General features: G+C 40.6%; 2 protein-coding genes across 2 annotated transcripts; one reads left to right on the plus strand and one right to left on the minus strand.

Moving 5' to 3' along the window:
• Nucleotides 1-8: 8 nt before the first annotated feature.
• Nucleotides 9-2,896, minus strand: dnlz (DNL-type zinc finger). The gene is made up of 3 exons (XM_080046862.1): nt 2,518-2,896; nt 514-653; nt 9-171 (listed from the first exon to the last, which is right to left on the minus strand). The coding sequence occupies exons 1-3, from the start codon at nt 2,842-2,844 to the stop codon at nt 39-41; spliced, it is 600 nt and encodes a 199-aa protein (XP_079902988.1). The 5' UTR covers nt 2,845-2,896; the 3' UTR covers nt 9-38.
• Nucleotides 2,897-5,010: 2,114 nt separating this feature from the next.
• Nucleotides 5,011-18,829, plus strand: lrrc8aa (leucine rich repeat containing 8 VRAC subunit Aa). Its single transcript, XM_080046939.1, has 3 exons — nt 5,011-5,124; nt 10,863-12,987; nt 14,626-18,829. The coding sequence occupies exons 2-3, from the start codon at nt 10,873-10,875 to the stop codon at nt 14,899-14,901; spliced, it is 2,391 nt and encodes a 796-aa protein (XP_079903065.1). The 5' UTR covers nt 5,011-5,124; nt 10,863-10,872; the 3' UTR covers nt 14,902-18,829.
• Nucleotides 18,830-19,596: the final 767 nt, after the last annotated feature.

Raw genomic sequence — 19,596 nt, forward strand, 5'->3', positions numbered from 1 at the left:
ATCTGACAGTACAAATACACACGATAAATTACACAGTATTATTTTTTTTCTGGGTCATTGTCCGATTTCTGTGGGTCTTTGCAGCATTCATCCATCACAATCTCCAAAGCAGCACTCCCTTCGATCCTCTTCACGGTTTCTCCTTTGGCAGCAAGGATCTCTTCGATGTTTCTAAAGGTACACAGTACACAGCAACACACCACTCGAGTCATTCAGAAATATAGGCTACTGTACATGCAGTAATTGGCAATTTCTCTGGTGCATTTTGAACAGCAGAAAAAAACAGCATCATTGATGTCCAAGAGGATGTGGTCAAAAGGGACCTGGCTTAACCTGATTAGACTATGGATTATAGATTGGTACTTGGTTCTGTGACGCCAATACTATATCCAACAAGTGAGTTACGGCCATATCGACAGCTGATAGGGAGATTGGAACGGTCCCATATCTACTTGTTATGAATCGTATGACATATTGTTTTTTTATGCTCAGGAGTCGCAATGCAACACCAACCTCTTCCCTTCCAGGTCGGAGAACCAGCCGAGGTTGTCAGCGATGATGTGGTGTTTCTCACATCCTGAACACGTCACTATGACGACACCTTTTTGATAAGCCTGCTTGGAAATCTTCTGCATGGACCTGGTGGAGCAAACCTGCAAAATAATGATACAATATACTGCATCTTAGATATAAAATAAGTATAACAATACTCTGAACAGCAACCTACACACCAAATAGAGCAAGACAATATTTAAAAACATTTGAAAAACTAACAAGGAGCCAGTGTTGGGAGGGGAGGACATGGGTCATGTGCTCATGCCTATTTGTGCCGGTGTAGTGCAAGAAGTGAACGTCTGCCAAAATGTGATTTCAGTCTCATAGAAAAGGTACTTCAGGAGGTAAAAGGGGTTGGGCTCTAATCTGTTAACCCCCAATTGTGTGTGTCAATAAAGAAGTGCTAACACACTGCCTAGGCTCTGTAAATGTTGCTAGCTAAGGTGGGCCCCCTTTGCTTAGGCCAGGGGTTCTCAACCTTCTGCAAGCTGGGCCCCCCCAAAGCTGGGTCATTGCAGTTGGGCCCCCCCACCGACCCTGACAATCCCCCCCCCCCCCACACACACACACACACACCACCCTACACAGATAGATAGATAGATAGATAGATAGATAGATAGATAGATAGATAGATAGATAGATAGATAGATAGATAGATAGATAGATAGATAGAGTTTCACAAAACAAAGTCTATGATCAATGGGAAACACTGCTGTCTAACAACCCAGTTCAGAGAATGTTTCAACTATTGAGTCTTGGATTTGGAAAGTGGCCAGATTTAGCTCAAAATGCTACCTGCGATTAATGTGCTGTGCAGCCAGAACGCGGAGTTGTGTGTGTCTCAGTGGCGATTCCAGGAAATTTTGACTGGGGGTGGCCAAGGTGGGCCACAGAGCTAGAGTGGGGTGGCCATCGCACCCCTGAATTAATAGCATGTGATATGCTGTACAACCAATTCAAAGATGATTTATAATCCCAAATGCCCAAATCATGTTAGTATCCATTGTAATGTTTGTCAGAAAACTAAACCCCTGAAGGGGGGTCTGGGGGCATCCCCCCCAGAAGATTTTTTTGTGTTTTTAACATGTAATCTAAGCATTCTGGTGCATTCTGGCGAAGATAATAAAGGAAAAAGTCAATATTTATTTCAGTTCAGATGAATAGTAAAATTAGCAAGACAACATAACTTGCTAGCAGCCAGATGCCTAACAACTGGACAGAGGGACGGATGACAACTAGCTTTTGACCAAATATCTTGCTAAAAAAATAAACCTTTATTTATGAAATGCTGCCCTAAGAACATGTTACACTTGCTAACTACAAACTTACATTTTTTTATTCAGATTTCAAAAATCTGCTGGGACACGTGCCCATACACATGCATGGGTGGCACGCATGTCACAAGCACACTTATGCTGTTTTCAAGACCTTTGCTGACCAGAGACCAGTGGCCACAGTCCTACCATTAATTCAGTACTTGAAAATTGCAAACTGATCTCATATCAGTGGATTGGAGTGTTTGTGTGATGAACTTGGCAACTACCTATCAAAAAAAGTTAAGAAAGAAAAAAAATACATATCATCTCTGAACTAGGCTACATATCAGGAAAAAAATTGAAAAAAAAAAAAAAAAAAAAAAGTTTTTTTTTTTTTTTTTTTTTCATCCCCCTCGCGCCCCCCCCGGTAGAGTGTCCGCGCCCCCCCGGGGGGGCGCGCCCCACCGGTTGAGAACCACTGGCTTAGGCTATACCCTTTTGTTTACATACCAGCCTCAGCCTGTATAGCCTACACTTGATTTTTTTTTCAGCACACAGTACGGACAGATAGCGGATCGTGAGGAGATATTAACTGATTTTGAAAAACAGGGGATTTCGACAACAGGCATAGATAGGCCTACTACAACATCGCTGCTGACTCCACCTTTAAACAAAGCGACAGTATTGTGTCTTTAAACACTGGTACCTTGCACGTGTAAACGAGCTGATAATGTGTCGACTGGATCTTTCCAATAGCGTCACTTTTCACAATCGGTGAAGTTGAGAGTCCTCGGTAACTGATAATACGAGCGTCACATCTGCCTGAAGAACCATGCTGTTCCTGTGGGGAGAGTAACCCCTGAAACCTCGTCCTGACTGCTGCGGTGGTCGGTCGTAGTCCTGGTTCTAGTCCTGGAGAACGAGAGTAAAATACAGCACCGATTCTGGACCGAGACAACCGACTGACGGTCAGCATCGTCCTCGAACAGTCCGATGATCGTAAAACTGCAAAACATTTATGTAAAACCAACATTACTACGGCTGGTGTTACGTATCTAAGGACATAAACATTGAGAGCGATATCGTCACGTGTGGTCTGTCGCGGTTTGATGACATCACGCATGTATAGGAATTTTCAAAATAAACTATAAGCAGTTTTCTAAATATAATTAAAACTGTTTTTACACATTAATGCACATACAAAGGAAAACTACATATACTACAATATTAACCTTATCAAATTGTTATTATATTAATAAAGACATGTGTCAAGAAACTAAACTTCCAAATGATAAAAATGCAAGGTAAAAAGCTGCAAGAGAAGCTGGAAACATGAAATGTTTTTACATGAAAAATGATTGACTATAAAATAATCTTCTATTCATTTTCAGCTGTTTATTTGATATTTTGTTTTTGCTATGGTTATTTTCATGTATCTGTTGTCCCATAATATTAAAGAAAAAAAAAGATAACAAAAAACAGTTACTGAAGCTGTCAAATGAATGTAAAGGTGTTCCCTCTAAATTGTATTGGGTTAGCATAACATGGCAATGACATACAAATAAAATACTCAAGTAAAGTAGGCTACAAGTAGGCCTACCTCAAATTTGTATTTCAGTTATGAAAGCTATGTACATTTACTCCAGATACAGTATAATTTTCAGGTAGGCATACTATTTACGTGAGTATTTGTATTGTATTTTCCACCCAAAAATGTGCTAATGAGGATATTTACAGACTTGATCATATGTTTATATCACCAGGCCATATGCATGGTTTCTTGATTAAAGCTATTTTAGGTCAGTTGTTTATTGGTAATATGCAATGCAACTGTAGTAATAGCCTACAGATAATTGTCACATATCTCACTTGTCTGACTATTCCTAATCAGTGTGTGTGGATGCAATAAAAAAAAGTTACAGTAGTTTACTTTCATCAATGAACATGGTGCAATGTTATAGTCAAAGACCAAATCCATTTAAAATGTTGGTTTAGTAATAAACATCTTAGTGTGGAGAAGTAACGTTTTTGAACAGAGCCACCAGAGGGTGACATAAAGACTTTGTTATCATCACCTCCCAGAGTCTTTCTTCCACTCTCCAAAATACTTGTGGGAAACCCAGTGTGGCCGAGTGTGATATGCACTTTGTGATTCTTTATGAAAAGTGCTTTACAAATAAAATGTATTATTATTATTATATGCTATCCACAGACACGGATCATCACCTCATTGTTTGCCAATGCTTCAGAAAGAAAAAGAGAAGTAGGAACAGATTATGTATTTTTAACAAAACATTTTTTGCTTGCTGTCCTTTTTGGCTAAGACATAGGGCTGCCACATGATTATTCAGCTGATTTGAATGAAAGTCAGCATAAATGTTTCTTACACCTGCTTGGAAATGTGGTGGTGTGGAACTAGTTTAGGGGGAGCTTCAGTTTGAGATGTCTCAGTGCTGACACATGTGGCCTGTGGTGAGTCCATGTGCAGTGTATGTGTGGTACTCCTCCCTTACTGCTTGAAAACTACAGTATATCATTACAACCTAAACAAACAGGGATGTCAGCATAAAACTAACATGTATCACTGTTATGACAAACCAAGGCCAGAATAAAATGTACTTTCTTTATACACAAATTTAATAACATAGTCCTATATAAAGAAAATGTAATTTGATAAACAGTAAGTAAGTAAGTAAGTAAGTAAGTAAGTAAGTAAGTAAGTAGGCTAAGCTTTATTTATAGAGCGCCCTTCACAGACCAGGGTCACAAGGCGCTTCACGATGCGCTTCCAAAGCGCTTTTACATATCTTAACACATTTTTATACACACATTCAAACACCGATGGCAGTAGCTGCTTTCTGAACCATCGGGAGCAATTTGGGGTTCAGTGTCTTGCCCAGGGACACTTCGACATGTGGCGGGTAGGCGGGGAATCGAACCTCCGACCCTGCACTCCAGTAAAATATTCTAAGATCAAAGTAACAGGTAAGCACGAGTCTCTATCAGACCAATTATTCAAATTATTAGGGATGTGTTTTGTGCGACACCTTGCCACGTACACCTCGCCGTGCCTTTATTTTGATAGCGCCTGTGTGTAGCTCTTCCGCCAGGCTTGTGTCAGCTGCACTTGTGTTCACGATCCGACGAGCCCACTCGGCCCGCGCCTTCGTGCGGGTTTTGGTTTTCCTCCTCCGTCACTGTCGTACGGGACTCCGGCCCGGTGCCTCACCAGCCACCGCTGCCGAGAAAAACGTTTGAGAAATGTGTCACCCGTGTGCCGAGGAGGCGAGAGACACCATCTTTAATAAAACAGGTGGGTTTTTATTTCTAACATTTTATTTTCTAACGTGTAGGTAGCAAGCTGGGTTGTTCCATGGACATATAAAGACTCAGAGCGCGTCAGTTCACTGCCGCAGTTCGCTAACCAGGCATCGGTATGAGACATGAGAAATGTCTCTCGCTGGTTTACATTACATGTTATTTCATCAGACAGACAGACAGACGGACATACTCGTAATCCTAGACGAAGAGGTTATTAAATATTATGTATCATATCAGTAACGTTTCATCCACACCTGAAGGCCAGCAGGGTAACGTTATTCTATTTTATGACACACTATTCCTGATAAAACAATGATAGCAAGTAATGGATTTGAATTTCGGCATAGATTGAGATCCATTTATCAAACAATAGGTTCATCATAAAAATCACTGTTGTGTTATCCGCAGTGTTTCTATTGGAGTGTTTTTCTGGCAAATTGTTGAATTATTCCTCTTAAGGAGGAAAGCCTCACGTTGCTTGCATGCATTATGACACAAATAGGCCCATTGCAGACTTGAGTGATACCAAAGGACACAGTGTCTATGTAATAAACATGTAAGCAGTATTCAAACTGATAAATAGGTCTTAACAGCATTCATCTAAAAATGAATCTCAAACAATAAGACCTTAATTGGTAATGAAATGTCTTAAATTAATCTCCCCCCAAAAATGCTATGACAAGGGGAGTATGATTTTATGAATCGTTGCAATTTAATCTATCAAAAAATGTAATATTTTTCGAAGACCTCCTATTAATGCCATGCAGATCAGAATGGTCCGTAAAGGTCACATTGCATTAAAGGGATTTAATATTATTATTACTGTCTTTTTAGTTTTGTATTAAATTACCTGGAAAAAATAATAATAATGACATACCAAATTAATAAACAACTGAAGTAGATCATCTAACTTTTTCAGAGGACCATAAGTGATGTTTATTGTTACAATAAACAACAGTCTGTGTGTAAAATATAATTGTAGTCCTTTATGGCAAAGGGGACATCTGGCTGTTCAATATTGGCTAAAATACTAGTCATATACAGTAAGTCAAATGATATCATCAGCCTCAAGATTCTTAGATGGTTAGTATTAGATAAGAAAAGTAGTTTTTTTTGTTTTAGCCAGAATAAGTTCGGCCTGGTTACTGAGAAAATACTGCCCTGTCTTCTCCATCTTTTGACCATTGCCAGGTTTGAGCAGAGGGGTTAATAGCCGAAGCTGTGATAACTCAAACAAAAAAGATTCTGTTTGTGAGGAACAGGAAGCATGTTGTGCATTGTTGGGGTTCTCTGTGTGTCTGTGATCCCCTTATCAGCTGCTAAGAACGTGATTATGAATTGTATACAAATATTATGCTTTAAACCTCCTCACCTCCAAAAATACACCAAACCACTATGGGCTTTAGCTTTACTCAGCAATAGATGGATACATACAAATCAGTATTATATAGTCACCTCAGCTCCCAAATTATTTATGTAAATGTATATTTAGAATAGACCACATTCTTTTGAGTTTTCTATTGGGGATGCACTGATTAGATTAATCCAGGTTAGAATTCCTTTCAGTGACACTTCTCTGTTGAAAAATGAGAACAGATGACCCTCGAACTGTGACTTTCGGCTCATCCTGATACGTTTCTGTGCATTTACCGTAAATCTCGCAATACGGGTGCACTTTAAATATAGGATTAGCTGGAACTTTGTCCAATCAAAAACGAGGGACAGATTGTTTCAGTGAGTTCTTGACAGTGACGGACATTTGTTGCTAATATGATACAGCCTTTTTTTTCTTTTCCCCAAAAAGTAGGCTAATTGTTTACTTATTGCCATTATTCACAGACATATCTCCTTGTATATAGATGCACAAGTGTTTAAATGCATTGAGATAGCAAGTCTGAAACACAGAACCCCACCCAGCCCCACACGACGTCGTTGTTCATCACCATGTTTCACTGTGGACATCGCCAATGTGCAGTTTGATACACATCGCCCAACCCTAACCTACAGCCATGGCGCTTGCATGGCTAAAAAACACTCAACCTTAACAAGCATTTTTAAAACTTCCTGCATGTTTTCAGACCCAAAGGAAACCCACTTGCTCATGAAGAGAAAAGGCAGACTCTGCATATAAGGGCCTAAGCTATAGCTGCTAGATTAAGAACCTAGACCATTTACCTTTGAGATGTAAAGTTAGCCTGTGGTCATATCTAAAATTAATTTTTTGAATAAAAAATTATTTATCATTCTTTACAGAGGGACATACTGTATATGTATAAACGAGACAAAGAGACTATATCAAACACAATTCTTTACTCTCTTTTTTCTATTTGACTATAGCTTCAGTTGAGAGACACTGTTGTCCTTGAGAGAAATTCTAGTTGGCTCTGTAATATGTTGGCAGCCAGGTTCACCTGCAGCTCTTTCAGCCCATGTGTCAGAGGCTCGTGGACAAAGACTGCCAACACAAAAGCAGCTTTGTTAAGGGAACAAATGTGGGAGAAATGTTACTGGGCTAAGGCTAAAGGAAGGAAATCAATAGTCAAGTTGCTTTATATTCCAGTCTAGGCCCTCTAATTTTGTTATTCCAGTTAGAATTTTCACCGGAAATATTTCAGATATACTTCTCTGGTGGTGAAAGTGATCAGATAGCTTTTCGTTGTTCAAAGGAGAAGTCTGTGGTTGAAATGTGGTTTGGAGAAGACTGGCTGTGTGATGTCTTTATAAGCCTCTTGCAGAATGTTGTTTATTTTCCAGGACTGTAGCCTAGTTTCCACTGAACGGTACAGTTCGATTTGGTATGGTACGGTTTGTTATGGAACCTAACCTAACCCTAAATCTGGCCTGCATTTCCACTGCCGACTGTACTCTTACTTGGTAAATGCCGGACAGCGATACCCGCGGCAGGTATGTAAGACATATTGTGCAGTTATTGTGACATCGTAGCAGTGTGACACAGTGTAGCTAGCAAATACATTCAATGAAGAGGAAGAAAGTGACAAAGTAGACAAATAGCCACAATGGAAGACGTCCAGCAGTTTATGTTCTCTCTCCACACTTACCGAGGAGATAACAAATGGTGGGTATTGTCCCTTCGTTCCAAATCGCATAGTCTTTCTTTTTACAATACTACATAGTACGTACGTAGTTTGCATGCAGTATGCATACAATTGGCTATTTTTCAGCATACTGCATTTGACCACATGTATTGGGACATCCTAAATCTTTTTGTGTCATACACTAAATACAGGGACGTAATGGGTTGGAACACAGCCTGTGTTTGTCCTTTTAATACCCCTGTTGCACGAGAATTAGGATTCGGTTGACCAATCAACGAACTGCATAGTGTGTAGCTCCACCCTCTTGGGACCGCTTGGTACCCCAACGAAAGGCTGACCAGAATAGGTACGGTACGGTAATTTGGGACCTACCTTTCCCAACTTTTGATAGTGGAAACACAAATAATTGCGTGCTGTAGTGTACCAAACCGAACTGTACCACTGTGAGTGGAAATTTAGGCTTATGTAAAAACTAATCTTGGATGTTCTTTTAAACTAAAGATATCTGAATGTTATTATGTGCTGTGTGTTTACTGGATCTGGAACTGCATGCTAGAGTGAAGCTCTTCAAGAGTTTGAAACTTTTATTTTAAGAAATGCTACATGATTATTTTTATGTGTTTACATGACCTTATCAGTGCAGTTGCCATGTGACAGGCCTTATGTAGAGTTTAATTGAGGGGGAACCCATGTATTGCTTCAAGTTTCTCTTCCGTCTTACTTTGGTGACAGAAAACTGTAAACAGTTTTGTCTGTTGGTAAAGAATTATTTCCGCCTAAGAACTAATTGAATGTAGGGTTGTGGTTTCGGATGGGTGAATAATTAATCTGTTGTCACACAGTGGAATGGGAATTTCATTGGTGTCAAAGATTTAGTGTTATCTTTTAATATTAAGGGACTTCAGACATTAAGAGGTGTTTTTGCAGCTGTTGGGGTCACCGTGTGTCCCATTGTTATGCGCTGTTTATTTTCTGAGTAGAATTAAAGCAGCAATCTCACAAAGGAGGCCCACAGTGACTTCACAGCCATTCTGGTTTGAACTGGATAAAACAAGGCCTGTTTGCTGTGATCACTTGGCCAGCTCTTCTCCTTCATCCTTTTCCTGTAAGTAGGGGATAAGTCAAGCAGACAGGGAGATGCAATTTTCTATTACAAAGGTAGCAAACGTATAAAGATCATGATATTTGGATATTAACTACAAGATTGGGTTCATCCACATCAAACTTTCATTCCATGTTACACCTTAGTCTTGGATTAACCTTAAGCTTTGTGAGAAGTTGAATGAGAGAAAACTGCTTAGATTGCTGTATTTCTTGCGTTACTCACAATGCTGCCTAAAGAAGTAGTGTATATGGGCGCCTGGGAGTGTGTTAAAGTATTGTGGTTTACTTGATATACTGGGTCAGCAGCTTCGAACTCACTTGGTTTCACTTCCATTTTGCCAGTGGAGTTGTCCTGTCAAGATCAAGTAAATTCATTTTAGAATCTCCACTCAATCTGATCATTCATTCTGTGTACTCTAATGAAGACAACCCATTTGATACAGCATATCAGGTAATAAGAAGCAGTCATTCATCTTTGTATTTTTTTTATTTATATAATGACTGCTGCTCTTTGTGTGCTACTAGTTTGGTAACCCCACACTTGACCTTAAACATGCTGACTGGGCTGCATGCATGATGACCATTATTGACATTTGAACTTGTTTAGATCCCTCGGGAATTGTTTTCTTGCATTCGTTGCTCTCAACACAAAGAGGCTGGGGATGTCCTTGGGAATAGGTTGTCAATTAGTTTATCATCAGTACAATTATTTTCATAAGCAGTTAATAGCTTGAGTGATATTTCAAGCAAGTACTTTAAATAGTTGCTGTTCTGATCTGCTAAAAAATTGTATATATGTAGCCGGCCTGCTGCTGCTTCGGCTAATTCTGCGTTGTGTAAGGAACGTGAGTCGGGACAACTGCTTTCTTGCCAGCCGAGGGAGTCTTTATTTTTCTCTCTGTGTTCAAACAACATAAACCAGCACGGCCGGCCATTAAAGATGTGCATCACACATGAACTACTCTCTCTTCATCATGGCATATTGCCGACTGAAGAGGATAGCGCGAAATAACCAGAAAGTGACCTCGCGGTTTACAACAGAATCACACATCCCAAGGTATCAAAATAAAAGCTCTCAAAACAAATATACATTTATACAGAAGTGTGTAAAGGAAAAATAAATAAATTAAAGGCATAAAAGGATTATTGGTGAAATATAACTTATACACCGGTTACATATAGTCGGAGTGATGGTCGAGCAAAATCATTTATTTGAAGATGTCACTTTGGGCTCTGGGAAATTGAATTCAAAATCGATTTCTCGATTCAGTTCAAAAGACGATTTCAGGAACTAGTCCTGTCCAATGTGTGCTAAGAGGCGTTGTGGAAAATTATGGCAAATTAAAGTCCATGTCTTATCATTATATGTATTTTTTTATGTGAAGCTTGTAATGCTTGGCGGCAGCGAAATACATATAAAAAAACGCAGAAGATAGGAATCGCGAATTTAAATTTTTTTCACCCCTCCTAATCGTCTAATTGTTTCTCTATGGTCTCAAAAATACAGTCCAATGTGTCTTAAACTTCACATACTACCAACTAATTCCCTCTTTTCTCTTGTCTTTTTAAGATAAACCATCATGATTCCCATCACAGAGCTCCGGTACTTTGCTGACACCCAGCCGGCGTACCGTATCCTGAAGCCATGGTGGGACGTATTCACCGACTACATCTCTGTGGTCATGCTGATGATTGCGGTGTTTGGTGGCACTCTACAGGTCACGCAGGACAAGATGATCTGCCTGCCTTGCAAGTGGGTGGTCAACAAGTCCTGCGAGACCATGCCCTTCCCGAACATAAACGCCACCTATGCACCGGAACCCAAAGGCATACAGTATGACCTCGACCGTCATCAGTACAACTATGTCGACGCTGTGTGCTACGAGAACAAACTGCACTGGTTTGCCAAATATTTCCCCTATCTGGTGCTGCTCCACACCCTTATCTTCCTGGCCTGCAGCAACTTCTGGTTCAAGTTCCCCCGCACAAGCTCCAAACTGGAGCATTTTGTCTCCATTCTTCTAAAGTGCTTTGATTCCCCATGGACAACGAGGGCTTTGTCTGAGACCGTGGTGGAGGAGAGCGACCCCAAGCCTTTGGGAAAACAGAACGGCTCGATGGACAAGAAGGCATCGCTTGTGAGCGAGGACGTGGAGGCTAGCGTGCCCATGCTGCAACGAACAAAGTCCAGAATAGAACAGGGAATCGTAGATCGCTCCGAAACTGGAGTTTTAGATAAAAAAGAAGGGGAGCAGGCCAAGGCTCTTTTTGAGAAGGTGAAGAAGTTCAGGATCCATGTAGAAGAAGGTGACATAGTGTACCGTCTTTACATACGTCAGACCATCATCAAGGTGATCAAGTTTATACTGATAATTAGCTACACAGCCTACTACGTGCGCTACATACGGTTCAGTGTAGTGTGCTCGGTGAACATGCAGAAACTAACGGGGTACAGCACGTTCTATTGTGCTCACCCGTTGGCAACTCTTTTCAAGATTTTGGCCTGTTTTTACATCAGCTTGGTGGGGATTTACGGTTTCATCTGCATGTACACTCTTTGTTGGATGCTCACCCGCTCCCTCAAACGATACTCCTTTGAATCCATCCGCGAGGAGAGCAGCTATAGCGACATTCCCGACTTGAAGAACGACTTTGCCTTCATGCTGCACATGATAGATCAATATGACCCCCTGTACTCCAAGCGCTTTGCTGTGTTTCTGTCGGAGGTGAGTGAGAACAAGCTGAGGCAGCTCAACCTGAACAACGAGTGGACGCTGGACAAGCTTCGGCAGCGCATCACCAAGAACTCCCAGGAGAAGCTGGAGCTGCATCTGTTCATGCTCAGCGGGATCCCAGACACAGTCTTTGATTTGGTTGAGTTGGAAGTTCTCAAACTGGAGCTCATCCCAGACGTTACTATTCCACCAATCATCGCCCAGCTCTCCAACCTCAGGGAGATGTGGCTCTACCATACACCAGCTAAAATTGAGGCTCCCGCTCTCGCCTTCCTGAGAGAGAACCTGAAATCTCTTCACATCAAGTTCACAGATATCAAGGAGATCCCACTGTGGATCTACAGTCTGAAGAACCTCTGTGAGCTGCACCTCACCGGGAACCTGAGCGCTGCCAACAATCGCTTCATCGTCATCGATGGACTACGGGAGCTCAAAAGGCTCAAAGTGCTGAGACTGAAGAGCAACCTGACCAAGCTGCCGCAGGTGGTGACCGACGTGGGTGTGCACCTCCAGAAGCTCTCCATTAATAACGAGGGCACCAAGCTGATGGTGCTCAACAGCCTGAAGAAGATGGTCAACCTCACAGACCTGGAGCTTGCTCGCTGCGATCTGGAACGCATTCCACACTCCATCTTTAGTTTGCACAACCTGCAGGAGATCGACCTGAAGGACAACAATCTGAAGACCATAGAGGAGATCATCAGCTTCCAGCACCTGCACAGGCTGGTGTGCCTGAAGCTGTGGTACAACCAGATCGCCTACATCCCCATACAGATCGGAACCCTCACCAACATGGAGAGGCTGTATCTCAACAGGAACAAGATCGAGAAGATCCCCAGCCAGCTCTTCTTCTGCCGCAAGCTGCGCTTCTTAGACCTGAGTCACAACAATCTGACCAGCATCCACGCTGATGTCGGCTTCCTCAATAACCTGCAGTACTTCGCTGTGACGGCAAACAGGGTAAGAGGCAAAAGTTCCCTTAAATTGTCCCTAGTCTGATTTTTTTTTATTTAAAGGGAAAGCTTGTCTTATTTCATAGCTTCTTAAAACCACCCCTTTATCTTTCTGTAATGCCTGAATAAGATTATTTCAGAAGGCAGATAAGGAATTTACAAAGGTCAACGCTTATACATGCTGAGATGTTCATAGACAGTTGGGAATTATGGCTTTAGAGATGAACACATTGACATCGTTTTGCAGCTGTATTGTCAACAGATACTTTGCTGTTTGTTTCTTAGGTCAATCTAGGTAAAACTTCAACTTGAGTTCAGAAAGGTTGACAGCACTGACATCATCTTACCTGTCTTCTTATCTGGTTTCCAAAGACTGAACTAAAAGAAAGCTTGATACAGTTGCAGACAGCAGTCCGTTTAAGCTAACTGTGTTGGATACAAGCCCCTCTGTGTAGAATGAAGCACAGGTTACTATGGTTACTGCCAAGTCCATTTTGTTTGTTTGTTTGCTTTTTTTCTTTCCTGGACGGTTAGGGTTTCACATTTATACTATTAGGCCTATTGGTATTTTATTCTCTTGGACCAGGGTTATGGTTCTTTCTGCATGGTTTACTTCTTGCACTTTAAACAGTGTAAACTAGCCTCTTCCATTTATAAAGAAAAAAATTGCTGATAAAAATGGTTCCCGTCTCCTGTGGCCTTCCTGAGGAATACTTATCAATTTCAAACCAAACTAATGTGCTATATTAAGGATGTTGTTAACTTTACTTGAAAATATTACCTTTCATATTTTTAGGGCTGTGTTTGCCCCATTACAATCATGGCTGGCTTAGTAAAATAGATAATTTCAATCCTAACCCTAAAATGCTGTTTATTTGATTCACACTGCAGGAATTTCATTCTGTTCACTGTTGAGGAATGAGAAAATGGCACGCTCTTTTTTTTCACTCATTATGTTTTTTTCACATAAGGCTACTATAACTGCCGTTTTACTGTGTTTGTTTGTGTAGTTGGTTGCACACTGAAAATAGGTTCCAGCAGGTCTGTTTGCAGCCAAAAATAGCTCTAATGAAAGGGACCTTTCTGATGTCTCTCGTGTTTTCCTAGATCCTCTTTAGACCCTTAGCAGCACATTTACAATTCAAATGAGATGCATAATACTAATACTGTTTTCAATTGTTTATTGTAGAAGTGATTTATGTGGACATCAATGAATAGAGATTTGTTTCCCCCTCTTAAGAAGCAGTTGCAGGAACAGTAGCACATATTGGCTTCAAGCGGACACAATGGTTTTAAATGATTCATTGACACATTTTTATTTTGTGTTTCCTATTTTAAGTGTCCTAATTACGATATGACTTTATACCTGCAAGGCAAGGAAAGTTTATTTATACAACATGAGTCAGACTCAAGGCAATTCACAGAGCTCAACAGGGGGCATAAAAATACATTAGAAATGTAGACATAAGAAAATATTGAGATTGCATTTAAGACAAAAATCAGATGAATAAAAGAAAAGAAAAACACGCAAATAAAAAAATGTACAGGTTAAAGTCTTGACAGCATTTCTGAGTCAGCCTTTAACGATCACTGTCGACTCACACACCCATCATTCTTCTGCCTTTTGTCCTCTCCACACTTTCAGATCGAGACTTTGCCCCCGGAGCTGTTCAAGTGCAAGAAGCTTCGTACTTTGAATCTGGGCAACAACTGCCTGCAGACGCTGCCGTCGCGCTTCGGGGAGCTGACCGGCCTGACCCAGCTGGAGCTGAGAGGGAACAGACTGGAGTGTCTCCCCGTGGAGCTGGGTGAGTGTCGCCTGTTGAAGAGGAGCGGCCTGGTGGTGGAGGAGGACCTGTTCAACACGCTGCCCACAGAGGTCAAAGAGCAGCTCTGGAGGGCCGATAAGGAGATAGCTTGAGCCAAAAACCTCCTGTGTGAAGAGCTGCAGTGGAGAGATCTTTGATTGGAGAAAATTACACAAGCAAATCTTGTAAGAAATGTGTGTGGGTGTTGGGCTCACAAAAAGAGGTATCTTGTTGTTTAGTTGGTGCTTGGGGCTTCCCCTTGAAAAAACCTATAAAACACAAATGTCAAAGTTCAACACATCCAAGGATATCTCTTTGGAAATCACTTGTTTCATTGTCGCCAAGGGGAAAAAATCACATAACCAAGCCCGGTGGCAAACGGTTGTTCAGTAATGAGCCTTTTTTTTGTAATAGAATCCTGAATATAAAGCTGCAAATATGCAAGCGGGTGATGCCAAATATGCATGCCACAGCAGGACTTTGCTGAAGCAAACCTGTTCATTAGAGAGAGCAAAAACAAACGGAACTGTTGGCACGATTGAGCCTTGCCAGTGAGCTAAATGTGCCCACTATCCCTTCGCTGCTGATGATAGGACATGCACCAATTAAACATGCTCAAAGCAGTGTTTGCCTGATCTTCCTCTGGCCTTGAGACTCAACATTTAACTTTTTAAAATGTCCAGGTTAAATGTGTGGTTATGGTGCAGAATACTGGTAGATGTTAGTTTGTTGAGACATGTTTGGCTCTGTTATTTCTTCACTCTTTGTTGCTTTGAGGCATCTTTTTATGTGAATAAAATGACAAAGATGAACAGCTGAACTCACAGCTTAGGCCTTAACTCAAAGGACTGGTGAAATGACATTTTACAGGAAAGCTGTCAAATAATTAACTGAGACAAAATGGGGAACTAAATCTACAGTACAATGTCTAAGTACCCTGCAGTTGTTAATTTATAACGTTGGCCTGTGTGTCAGGGGATTCCTTAGCTGTGTGTGAGTGAGCTGTGGTGGAGAAATGCTCCATTCTTCTTGGACTGTTTATTTCGCCTCACTAAACACTGTGTGTTGAGGCATGTGAAAACGGGCTTTACCTTATTTTGCATGACTCACATCACTCACATTACTGGTGTGTCCAAATAAGGTATGTGAGATCGATTGTGATGGGGCTTTTGAACCAGGGTCAATCATTTATTTTGATACATAATTTGGTACTTTCAAAATGTTACCACACGTTGGTATCAAGCTTTGGCCTGGGGGAAAAAGGTTGTTGTATTGTGATTGTGATTCAACATTCAAGTGACGTGATCAAAATCAAGTGAGTGACTGAATGCCCCATATTCTTCACAAACATTGATTTGTTGGTTTGTACTTGTTATTTGAAGTTTCTCATGAAACATATACCTGCCGTCAAAGGTCTCAAGTGACCTTTGTCCAATTGAAGGTTTTATAGACTAGATTGTAATTACACAAGGCGTGCGCTTGCTGACATGAAGTTGGCTGTCCCCGTAGTGACGTTACAGGGTCACAAACATTCAGAAAACTTTAAACATATGTCTTTAAACATATGCAAACTTGCACAACACAAATCATTCAACCAGTAGATGACATAGACACATGACCAATAAAACAAGGAAAAATCAAGGTACCTTTTGATTTGCTCATTATGATTTTGAATTATGAGACCTTAAGAGGATTTTTACCTCTGTGGCACAGGACAAGTCTTACCTATCTGCCAGGTTCTGCCAGTCAAAAGTGTTGTTGACTCAAGTGCATAGCTGTTTGTATGCTAGCCCTTCTTGTTTATCACTCTCAGTTTACTCTAGGGAAAAGTGGACATTTGCTTTGTTTATCCGTTCGAGAGCAAAATGAGGCCCAACAGGAAATTACAGAGCAAAGGAAACCTACACAAGGGAAACATTTATTCACAGAGGAGTATGCAGAATATGTGATTTCCACATCCATGGTTCCAAATTGGTGCAGCATGCTTTGTCTGCTTGAAACACTTTTCTTGTTAAGACTTTGGATTTAATAGCATAATTTGGAGTTACCCTGCTATGTTTACTCCAGCCAGGCATCTCATTGCTAATATGGCCTTACCTTTTACAAGCTGCGTGCCCCTGTTAATGATCACAAACATTGTGTTCTTTTTTTGTTCATGTGTTGTAAAATGTATAGCTGAAAAATGCTATAACGTCTTTGTTTCATACATATCAGTTGCATGGTATGTGGTCTTATTGTTACCAGCTGTTTCTTTTTGATAATAGCCTCTCTTTCTTTCTTTCTTTTTTTACGATATTTAAGGGAAGTCTTACTGTAATAGGACAATTGCACCTTTGTTCACAGTGAATTTTGTTTCACTGAGGCTTAATCCAAATGCCCTTGAAGGGGTCATTAGTAAAAGTTCTCCCCTACGCAGTCCTGCTCTGAAAGAAGAGCCTCAGTCTTGAATGTGTTGACTAGCAACAGGTTTCAAAGCTGGAAGCAAAGGTCACAGACAAAATGTGAGCAAAATAGGAACACATTACACCAGGGAGAGGCAGTTATTCAAAGGAAATCTTAGCTTTTCCAGCGTCTATAACATTATCAAATACAAAAAAAAGTTTTAAGTTATATGTATGTCCACCTTGATATGTTTGCTCTGGTTTCATTGTTTGTGGTTCAAAGAATGAGAAACCACATAGGGACCTGTTGGACAACAACATCTTAATACAAGCAGGCAAGTTATTACGGTACTAGCACTTTAAAACAGCAGAAGAATATATCCTAATGTGCACTAGCTGGCCATATATGGACAAGTTGTTGGAGAACTTTTGCGTCACTCCAAGGTAAATTTGATATTGTTTCATCATGGCGTATTGTAGTGGTGCAGTGCAGCTGTCGGTGCTGCTGACTCTAAAAATCCCCCCTCCTGCACTGCAGCATCGAGTGTCAAATTAGGACATTAAGATGATGCCTGTCAGTTATCTTGTGAAGTGTGATTTGGTGGTCATGTGCTTACAGGTTGGAATATTGCATCTAAATATACTTTTTTCATCCAAAAAAGGTCCAAAAAAGTTCTGACCTCCATCTTATCTATATTACCCTTAAAATCTCCTCGTAGATCTTTCTCAGGGCATCACTGGGATGTCATCCACACCTTTGAATTAGCTAGATTTGCCACGTACATATTGTTCTATTTATATGTCTGGCCTTTCTCCATGTCAGCTCTATCATGGTTATTCTACGTCAGCATCATGACACATCTGTAGTCAGCCAAATGCTTCTGGCTCTCACTTTTTCCTGCTTACATTTGGATTCATTTCCACTTATGCTTTGTCACTTCCCTTTGAGTCACAAGAGGAGCACATTTGAGCAGCAGCAGGCAGCCCCACTCCCTTTCCTGCGCGTCAGGGTCGGTGAAGGTCTGAGTGTGGACCACCTAAAGGAGGAAGTTTGCGTGACTACGTGACTTCTCTCATGCTAGCACTTTAATTAGTAACATATCGGAAGCGTCCTATTCTAATCCAAACACATTAAATAACTCCAATGAGTGTTTTCAAAAGTTGTTTTTCTTTTCATTATGTACAAAAACGCCAAAACCATTTAGCTTTGAACTTTTTGCCAAGTGTCTCATGAATGTTTTTCGTACGGAATATGGAAAACAATCTTCTGTTTCCATGTGTATGTAAGCCTTAATTAGTGTAGTTTGTTTGAGGCAGAATGATGGACACTCCGGCCATCTTCCCAAAATCACAACACCGGATTTCACATCTGAACAGAAACAACTCCTGACAATCTAACATACTGTAAATGAAGGAGAGCCCACCCTCCAGTGTGGGCATTGTGTGTGTGCAACAGTACAGATCCTCCTGTAATATGAAACGTGTACATTTCTGGACAGTCACATACCATTTCACATGAATCCAAAAATATTCAAAACAACTGCCATGATTGCATTGCGTTGACATCTAATCTCTACCTAATGTATGCCATTTTTATCGTATTTACTATGAAGGATTAATCAATCTCTGTATTCTGATGCCTGTAGATCGGGGATATATGAAAGCAGTTTGTTGGTTATCTTTTTTTCAGGGGGGGGGGGGGGGGGTGTTCACATCCATTTCAATCAGCAGCATGAGTTTGTTGATGCCTAACTTTACAGCCATACGGAAAGCCACACCCACATAACCCCCTTAACAGCAATCACTGTTGAATATAAACTGTAAGCTGGATGGACAAACTTGTCAGCACCGTCTGTATCACACGTGACAAGGCCTTTATTAATGAATTGTTGCCAAGTGGACTGAACTCTGGCTTTTTAAGCGGGACGTCTGTAACAATGGACAACTGAACTTTGATTTCCTAATGTTCAGAGTTCAGACCCTACTTTTGTACCATTCTGACACGTGATAATAAAATAAACACTTAACACTAAACTACTGTTGCAACAAGTGTTAATTTGTCATCTGATGGATGGTTTGCTGATAATTGTGCTTGTCTTATAAGGAAAATGAATATATACTCAGTGTACAATAACTACACTGAGTATATCTCATGTATATCACCAGTAATGGTGGTCCCTGATGGTCAGACACATTTTTTTTCTTTCTTTTTTTCTGTATCAGCATTGTAGTAACAATATAGAAATTAGCATGTTATTTACACTTACCAGCATTTGTTTCATCTAGGCAGTGGTGGAGGAAGTAGTAGGTAATTAACCAATGCTAAAGAGTACTCTATAACAAGTAAACTTTGTATTGAAAATGTTATGTAAACGTAAGTAGTATTGGAATTGTTTTAGGTAATGCATCAAAAGTACTCATAATGAA

The sequence above is a fragment of the Ammodytes marinus genome, assembly GCF_949987685.1.
Source record: "Ammodytes marinus genome assembly, chromosome: 18".
Classification (NCBI taxonomy): Eukaryota; Metazoa; Chordata; class Actinopteri; order Uranoscopiformes; family Ammodytidae; genus Ammodytes; species Ammodytes marinus.